The 9450-nt window shown below is 41.8% G+C and overlaps 1 protein-coding gene across 1 annotated transcript; it reads right to left on the reverse strand.

Moving 5' to 3' along the window:
• Window positions 1-1273: 1273 nt before the first annotated feature.
• Window positions 1274-7708, reverse strand: cnih4 (cornichon family AMPA receptor auxiliary protein 4). The gene is made up of 5 exons (XM_034227840.1): window positions 7606-7708; window positions 4169-4237; window positions 3929-4041; window positions 3172-3312; window positions 1274-2968 (listed from the first exon to the last, which is right to left on the reverse strand). Exons 1-5 carry the CDS (start codon window positions 7672-7674, stop codon window positions 2941-2943), a joined length of 420 nt encoding a protein of 139 aa, XP_034083731.1. The 5' UTR covers window positions 7675-7708; the 3' UTR covers window positions 1274-2940.
• Between the last annotated feature and the right edge of the window lie 1742 nt (window positions 7709-9450).

A 9450-nucleotide genomic window follows, 5' to 3' on the forward strand; every position in this document is an offset into this window, starting at 1 on the left:
TGGGCTCTGGTTTCAGACAGAGGGCGAAAAGAGGTGCTGCAGCACAGGCAGTGTGAGAAAATAAAGAGCTTTTTGAACATTAAAGCATGGAGACATGTCACAGTAGAGGCATTCAATACAAATATGAACCTGAAAAGGAGAATAATATGTCCTCTTTCAATAGACTCCAGTTAACTATTCAAGGTTAAGTCGACTTCACTTCAAGTGGAGCATGTCGCAACCTCAGCAGCATAGACAGACAAAGCTAAACAATAATTATCTGTTGTTTTATGAAATGATCTGAAGGAACGTTGTTTTAATGTGTTGGATTCACCTCGTAAATTATCCTGCTGAATAAATAAGTTAAGGTTATAGCTGCTGCTATGACAACTGCTCCATATAAACATGATTCAGCTTTGTAGAACTGCACAAATGTGTCACGTCATGATACAGACAAAACGATGAATCTGTCATCCAAGAAACCTTTTACATGCTTTAAATTATTAATTATTATTTATAAATGAATTGATCTCTCGTTCCTTGACAGATTGTATTAATAAAGATATCCTTAAAGTGGACCTATCATGCTATATTTGAATAATATATTGTAGGGCCATACCTATATAAAACATGTCTGCAAACTACCAAACAGATCATGCATTTTAGCCATGCCTCATTTCGCTCTATTTGCTCTTTTTTAGCCCTGTTTTTGCAAGGGCTGAATCTGTGAGAAGTCTTCTTCGCTGCTTTTGTGGCAGACTACAGCGCCACCTACAGGCCTGGCATATGTACTACAGCGTATCCAGCACTTTCGAGCAGCAATGGCCGTGGCTGTCTCCTCCTGATAGGTGGAGAGTTGGCCATATAGGCAGAGCTCCTCGTTTTTGACATCAGAGATATTTCAAATCTGTATCAGTCTGTATCAGATCCGTTGCAGCCCCGTTTTTAGAGATTTGGGTATGGAGGAAAAGAGAGAGGGTTGTGTTTTATGACACTTGGTGAGTTCCCTAACACACCGGGGACACATATTCATATATAAAAGACGTACAAAAGTGCATTTTGCATGATAGGTCCCCTTTAAGTTAACTGTATTCGTCCAATCCAATGGACATGAAATACAGATACAGGAGCAACATAACAATGTATTATTATTCTGAAAACATCTTTTCACTTAAACTGTGTAAGAGTTTGTTGTTTTTTCACTTTTGAGCATTACGTTAACTTGTATGAAAGAGATTTTAGAAAGGCATTGATTACAAAGTGTAAACTCAATGCCACATGGAAAACAGATAACTCACACTTGTCTTTCACTTTTATTTATGAAACACTCCGACCCCAAAAATAGATAGACAGTTGTGTGAATAAAACAGGAACTTGTTCACTAACAGTACCCCCCCCCCCCCCCTTTCATAATACAGTCAGTCAGGGTGTGAGACCCCGCTGCTCAGGGAACATTAACATACAGTACAGTGCGTTCAATGCAAAGTCAGTTACATCAGTGCATGACTGAGGTCAAATTCAATGATTCAAAATGAAACTCAGATTTAACACAACAGCCGTCAGAAACACACAGGCTTTCCAAACAGAACACTTGACCGGACAGCATCCAGCTCTGTGAGGGGACGTCCCACAGACCACCCACACAGAGCAACGCTCCTCATACATAAATATGACTGAATATGAATCAGATGGTGTGTGTGTGTGTGTGTGTGTGTGTGTGTGTGTGTGTGTGTGTGTGTGTGTGTGTGTGTGTGTGTGTGTGTGTGTGTGTGTGTGTGTGTGTGTGTGTGTGTGTGTGTGTGTGTGTGTGTGTGTGTGTGTGTGTGGGCTGAGCTGGCGATCAGGGAGGAGTGTAATGCTCCTGGCTGTATGCATAAAGTCTCAGAACAGTCTCATTGGTGAACAATAACTATTCTCTCTACACTTTAATACTACACTAAATCTCTGATTTCAAAATTGAGATTTTTTACCAATTACGCCAATTAAGGAAAAAGGAGCAACAGATCAGAACACTGAAGCACAGCATGAAGAGACATCCAGAAATAATGACAAATGATGAGAATCATTAGGAATGGCCTTCAGTCAGCTGATCAGCTGTGGGACATTTTAAAGCAATGTCTTTGTTAAGCTCCCTCTCACGCACTCACCAATTCAGTTTCTTTTAAAATCTCTTCTTAAAGGCCCAGTGAGTAGGATCCTAAACTCAATGTTGTCCTATGGCTTCTTCCTACCAGTTTTTTTTTTTTTTAATCTGTTGATGAAATTGTTGCCTTTTCTTTTACTTTGTTACTATTTGAAAGGCCAAACAGAGAGACCCTACTGGCCCACGATGTCTTTGTTATGGAGTCGGAGACAGAAAGTATATCAGTTAAGACCGCCAGTATTCTTCTTAAAAATGTCAAGATAAATTAAACATGCATCTAAGCAGCTCACACACTGATGGGAGGAGTTACACATCCTACTGATTTCAAACAGCTGGTCTTTAAAGCCCGGGCAGGAAGTCAATCACTGCTGCTTTATGTCAGGTTTGGCTGATAGAGGGCCAGCAGCCAGGATGTACCACAGCTCAGAATATCAGAATACACACTCAGTAGCCATCAGGTACATCTACGTGTGTATGTCATCATCAGTCCGTCACCAATCATGTGAAAGCAACTCAATGCACACAACAGGCCTAGTTGTTGTTCACCCCATGAGTCTGGATTTTGCTTCAGGCTGGTGTGATTCCATCACAATACCGTCTCTAGTTGTAGGAGATTTTGTTATGAAGTGTTTATTTTAAATATTAACTGTTGCATTTTATTAAATCAGGTCTAACATCTCAAATCAAGCTCAGTAAACCAGTGAGAGAAAACCTTCTCTGAGCTGTTCTGAAAGACTGTATGGATATAGTACAGGAGCAGGATGTAGGGGGGGGGGGGGGGGGCAGCAGAGTTGTATTTTGGCACCCTGCTGGGCTCTTCAGTCGTTGATCAGAGCCAGGATCATGCTGCAATAAAAGGGGGGAGATGTGTTAATACAGAAGTGACGGCTGTAGGTGTTGAACATGTCATTACATGTTGTGTGCTTGCATGTGTGTGTGTGTGTGTGTGTGTGTGTGTGTGTGTGTGTGTGTGTGTGTGGTGTGTGTGTGTGTGTGTGTGTGTGTGTGTGTGTGTGTGTGCGTGCGTGTGTGTGTGTGTGTGATCTCACCTATACAAGTAGATGAAGAAGCAGAGCAGGTGGTACCCCAGTTTGATCATGGCCTCCTTCATGTGGGACTTGAGCTGCCCTCGGTTGTGGATCTCAGTGGGGTCAAACACGCCCATGTTTCCCATGGGAACCTTCACGTACCTGCAGGGAACAGAGGAGAGCGTGTCATATACATTTATTCAAATATATGCAAAGCTCAGACTTCATGTATAATATAAATATCTCTACAAGAACTATGTCTGCTGGAAAAAGACGTTCTCAAACTGAACTGTGACAAAACTGAAATGGTCATCCTTGGCCCAAACTCACTTACCTGGTCCACTCAGGATTTTTAACTGAACATTGACCATTCACTCACGTCTTTAACCTTGGCATTGTCCTTGACCCCACCCTCCCCTTCCTCACAGAAACGGACTTCTTCCACCTAAAGTACATTGCCTATATCGATCCTCCCCCTTCTTCATTACCGATAAAACTGATTCATGCATTCTTTACATCTAGACTTGATTACTGCAACAGCATTCTCGATGATTCACCTGCTAAAAAAACTTCTAAAAATGTCAATATGTCCAAAACTTGACCTCTGACAACATCATCTCTATTCTCCATTGTCTTTATTGTCACACTATATATTGTCATTATACCCAACCGTACAGACAGATGACAATGCAGATAATAATTGTAAGCGTCTTTGAGCATTAGGCAAAGAGCTATACAAATCCCATGTATTATTATTATTATAATAGTATGAGCGTACCTATAAATGTTCCAGGCTGCTACAGGCAGGTTGAGCAGGAAGACGAACCAGTGCATGGAGACCAGCATCAGCATGGTGGAGAGACACTGGCCCACCATCTCTGGAATTACCCACTGGAGACACAAAATGTCAAACATACAAACATCAAAATCATACATCAGCATTTCATCAAAATAAATAAAATGGCACTACAAACAAAATACATCATAAAATAAAAAGGAACCATCTAACGTGACTCACTTTGTTCAGCTTGGAGCAGCAGGCTCTGGCGTTGATGTAGTCACATTCTAGATCAGACAGGGTGATGATCTGAGCTGTCAGTCAAGGGGCCTCCAGCTGTCAATCACAACCTTATAGTGCTGAATGTTTTCTGTGAACGCTCTCTTTCCCTGCTTCTATCGGCTCCATTTAACTGGACAATAAAGACACACAGTGCAGCTCCTTCAGTTACAGGCTGCTTCACCAGAGGCCTGTACGACGAAGCCGGTTCAACATAACCTGGATATGTTTGAGTTAGCCGGTTGGCCTAATCCAAAACATACGCGCTCTCGCTAAACGGTCCTACGACGCGGGTTATCAAGTGGATCGCTCAAGCCAGCCGTGTCCTATCTAGTTAGGTGCGCGTTCACATGAAAGGGGTGGTATCTGGAGCATTCGACCAATCAGAAACATGGAGAAGCATACTGACAGCGCAGCGTCATACTTCCTGAATGAAAAGTCAACTATAATATTAGACATATGAAGAAGTTAAACTTTAAACATCCATGACTTAAACACTTTATCCAGGATCAAAGCCACAGAGCTGCACCTGCAAGGTGAATACAGCTGGCAAAAGAAAAAGTGTTTGAATGCGTAACAGGTTTATGATATCACGGCCCCGTCTAAGACACGATCTGACTTTAATTACATTTGACTCGAGTGTTTCGTCAACTTAATGTGTTGCTTAAAATAATACTTCAGCATACAGTATGAATGATAATGGGACACATCGACGTCTGCACTCACAGTGCTGTGGACTGTACTTAATGTTACTCTGATCCGGTTACTTATGTTGTGGCAGATATTTAAGTAGGCTTTCTTAACGCTAATGTTATAATAGTCAGATTGCTCTGAAGATGGAGGTGATATTCTATTAATGTTCACGTTCACAGTCGGTGATTTTTGCCGGCCGTCTTTCCTGCAACGGCAGTTTAAACTGTATTTCCTTTATCCTGTAATATGACTTGATAGCTTTAAACTCCGCACACGGAGCTCTGATTGGTCAGCAGGCAGTGCTTTCACTGGCTTGATCTCTTAGGCCCGGACACACCAATCTGACAACAAAGAACTCACACAGACGGACCCCCGACTATTGCGTCGCCTCACGTCTCCTGCGTCTTGGCCATGTGTCGCACTGGAACACACCGCAAAGACTTCAGCCGATGGCCAAGAAGCACGTACGAACGGCGCATTCGTGAGTGGCAATAACTCTCCTTACCAGCAGGCGGCGGTAGTGTGTATTCGTCATTCAAAAGAGGCAACAACCGGAAGACAGACTGCGTGATAACCGAGAGAAGAAGAACAGACTGCGTGACATAAACAACAAATAGTGTGTGCGTTCCATTTTCACTCTACAGCGAGAAGCTCATGGGGCTTTCCCGAACCTGTGTCGAGAGCTGGAGTCAAATGAAATCTCAGATTTGCCTTCTTAATAGTTTGTTTGGGTCCCTCACTTCCGTTTTGCTTCTCATGCACTGATTCGCTAGCTGAACAGCCAATCAGAGTGATTTATTTTGCCGACTGCCTGCCGATTCAATGTGTTTCGGCCGAAAAGGCATCGGCCCGGCTGAAAAGACCAGACGGTGCGGGACACACCAATCTGAGTAAGGCGTGTCGACGCTCATCGTCGGCCTGACGCCCACCGACGCCGATAATTGGCCTGGTGTGTCCGTGCCTTTAGCCTGCAACCTAACCTGCTCCGGACCAGGGGCCTGTACTACGAATCTAGTTCAACATATCCTGGATATGTTTGAGTTAGTTTAGTTAGCTCTGATTGGTCAGCAGGCGGTGCTTTCACTGAGTTGATCTCTTATCCTGGAACCTATCATGCTCCGGAGCAGGCTACCCGCTCAGCGTAAGTTATCTAGCCCTCTAAAAAGTGAACCAGCTCCGTAGGACCGGAAATCCCTGAAGTTAGCTTACTAAACAAAAATCCTGATTCGTAGTATAGGCCCCAGGTTAGCCGCTCAGCATAAGTTACCATGGAGATCTAGCCCGCTAAAAAGAGAACTAGCGTCGTCGGACCGGAAACCCAGAGTTTTCCCTGAAGTTAGCCCGCTAAGCGAAAATCCGGCTTCGTAGTACAGGGGCAGCTATGTGGCTTTGATCCTGGATAAAGTGTTTAAGTCATGGATGTTTAAAGTTTGACTTCTTCATATTTGACTAATATTATAGTTGACTTTTCATTCAAGAAGTATGACGCTGCGCTGTCAGTATGCTTCTCCATGTTTGTGATTGGTCGAATGCTCAAGATACCACCCCTTTCATGTGAACGCGCACCTAACTAGATAGGACACGGCTGGCTTGAGCGATCGAGTTGATAGCCAGCGTCGTAGGACGGTTTAGCGAGAGTGGGTTTATTTTGGATTAAGTCAACCGGATAACTCAAACACATATCCAGGATAGGTTGAACTAGATTCGTAGTATAGGCCCCAGGCCTCTGCTGCGTCTCAGAGAGATAATGCAGGTCCTTCCTTCCTGCAGCTGTTAGACTTTAAAACCAACACGGCCCCTGGCAGACCACAACCCAATACAATCCTGTGCAATATACCTTTGTTTGCATTCTAATATTGTTATTCTGGTTGCTTCTTCACGCAGCAATAGTGCAATAATCACCACTATGCGCAATACATGCATTATATGCATCTTAACACCTTTATGCACTTGTTTTTAACCATGGATGACTAATTATTTGTCTTGATTTTTCATGTTGATATCTCTACCTATTATTTTAGGTGTGCCATTTTATCTGCACTGTCACCTTTAATGTAAAGGATTTCTGATTCTGATAATGATGCGTTTATCAGACATGTTTGCTATTGAGAGGTAACGCTTAATCTAATGTGCAGTGTATGCTAGTTCTGATATAGATTTTAAATATATATTTGCAGCAACTTCAAAGCATAGATCATTATGCATTTGACAGCAACATTAAATGCCCAGAACACAGACGAGTTGCCATTACATAATGCACATTGTTACTATAGAATGTTAATCTAAACTAGTAGTATATAGGTAGGTGATCTAACCTAATTATTATTTTTAGGAATATTGTAAGAATATCTTCATCAGTGGTATCAATAATAGCGACAGCAACGAAAGCAAGCTAACGATTTGTTTTGTTTACCTGCCACTATGGTTATGATGAGATAAAAATAATGTTTTTAACTTTTATTTTGTGACTAGGTTTTTGTTACCACACCTTGTCATCCGGGTACTCTGCTGTTGACACAGGTCCAGGTGAACTTAGTTCAGGCTAGCCTGTCACTGACTCTGTGAGAAGGCGGTTAGCTAACAGTTAGCTCGTTAGCTCTAAAGTACAGAACATAATTCCCAGGAGCTGCGGTCCGCGGGCCGTTGGGAGCGACAGGCCGCACACTGCGAACACCCGCCGGAAAACACACAACCGAAAAGGATACAAAGTACACCGAGAGGAAAATCAGTGCACAGCAGTCCACCAGTGACAGAATGAACACTGCCGCCTCCATTTTTTTTCTTCCGTCATTGATATGCTTTTATTTCCGGCCTGTTCTCTTTCAAGTGTTCCCGCCGCAGACAGTGATATTTGACGTGCTGCCACCTAGCGGACCGGAGGTCAGCTGATGAAACACACATGATAACATGACCAGAAATGTAATATTAAGAGCATGTTTTAGAGGCTAAAATAAGACTTTATAGATAAAAAGAAAACAACGGATGTGGTCAGGGGATCACAGTGTACAGGGGAAATGGGGAGGAGTGGCTTTTATTGTACAGTGCATCACATCAGTGTGCATGTTAAAAGAATCAAATCAAATACTCAGAGAATCCGGTGAGAAAACATGAAATAACAATCAGGCTCATCCCTCCTCTAATTTTGTGAGCAATCTCCAGCTTCAAAACTATTAGTCATTTTAATATTTTTTCGCATTTTAAGAAATGGTTTGATTACAAGGCATGCACTTAGATACATAGAATCACTATATAAAAATGCACAGATCAGAAAAAAAAGAAAAAAAGAAACTCAAATTGATAATAACTTATTAGGTATAGCTTAGGTAATGGATATAACATTAATACTCATACATCAATTGTCAGTTCTTACCACCTGGTCATTATAAAGGTTTCGTGTTCTATAACTTCTCCCATCTTTCATCAATGATATTAACTTGGTTTGTGATTCTCATGATCACTCTGTGAACAACATATTCTAAAAAAGAATAGGGTCAAAAATAATAATCTTTAACCCTCTGGAGTCTAAGGGTATTTTCTCGATTTTTAGATGTTTTCTTAAATCACCTTTTAAATGTATTTCTTCTAACATGGCACCCCGTGTGTGACATATCAAAATGTTCAGGACAATCTCTGGTCTTGCTATATATGCATATTACTCACCTTGGAGCACTGTTTGATGAGATAAGTAGCTCAAAATCTTAAAATTTGACTCCGATTTTCGTAAAATCTTCAAAACTCTTGTGAAAACACAAATGTACTCATGTGATCGAATTGTTTTGATGTTTTAGATTTGGTTACCATAGTCCTAGGGTCACAAAAGCAGTGACATATTTGAATTACACTGTATATAAATGTGTTATTATGAAAAACAGGTGTTTATCACTCTACTTTCACCACAGCAGGGACTGAGATACATTAGGACTGAATAATGACTTCATATTACATACCAAGGTTCATGTGATGTGTACAAATCCAAATTGAGCATTCAACCTTTTTTTTTCAACCAACAATTTATTATAAATATGTTTTTTTCAACCAACTATTTATATAAATATAAGAAACTGGAAAATCTAACTATTTACAATATTGAACATCAGAACTTTCAACCAACTATTCATTATAAATGTCAAGACAGTGTCAAGGTCTTTGTCTGTCTTCCAAGACAGTGGGTCTGGCTGCTGTGTAGGTGGGGTGTACAAGTGCTATACGAGACCTCCACGAGACCTCCTTGCTGGCTGGGTTGAAGGTGATGGCTGTGGTGGAGCCTTTGTGCTGAGGTGTATCTTGACCTGGTGGCAGCCGCAGATGGAGGTGGAGGCAGCTGTAGTGATGCTGGTCTGCTGGTCCTTGGTGGTGATGGCTCTGGTGAAGGCCCTTGAGCCACAGTAGATCTTGACCTGGGGCCGGCACAGATGGATGTTGTGGCTGCTGGATAAACGCCGAATGTGTAGGACAATAATTACAACTAATTTCATTGAAATAAAGTTCAAGTAAAATGTTGCTCAAGCACAAATAACAATGCACACATAAAAATAAAGTTTAGGAGGTTG

The sequence above is a fragment of the Gymnodraco acuticeps genome, unplaced genomic scaffold (genome assembly GCF_902827175.1).
Source record: "Gymnodraco acuticeps unplaced genomic scaffold, fGymAcu1.1, whole genome shotgun sequence".
NCBI classification, from domain to species: domain Eukaryota; kingdom Metazoa; phylum Chordata; class Actinopteri; order Perciformes; family Bathydraconidae; genus Gymnodraco; species Gymnodraco acuticeps.

What these genes read in the sequence shown, in the direction of transcription:
- cnih4 (XM_034227840.1), bottom strand. Translation starts at nt 7,674, where the DNA reads ATGGAGGCGGCAGTGTTCATTCTGTCACTGGTGGACTGCTGTGCACTG. An exon ending in TTTTCCTCTCGGTGTACTTT is followed by an intron (nt 4,238 to 7,605) that starts GTATCCTTTTCG and finishes CTGACAGCTCAG; the next exon opens with ATCATCACCCTGTCTGATCT. An exon ending in TTCTTCATCTACTTGTATAG is followed by an intron (nt 2,969 to 3,171) that starts GTGAGATCACAC and finishes CTTTTATTGCAG; the next exon opens with CATGATCCTGGCTCTGATCA.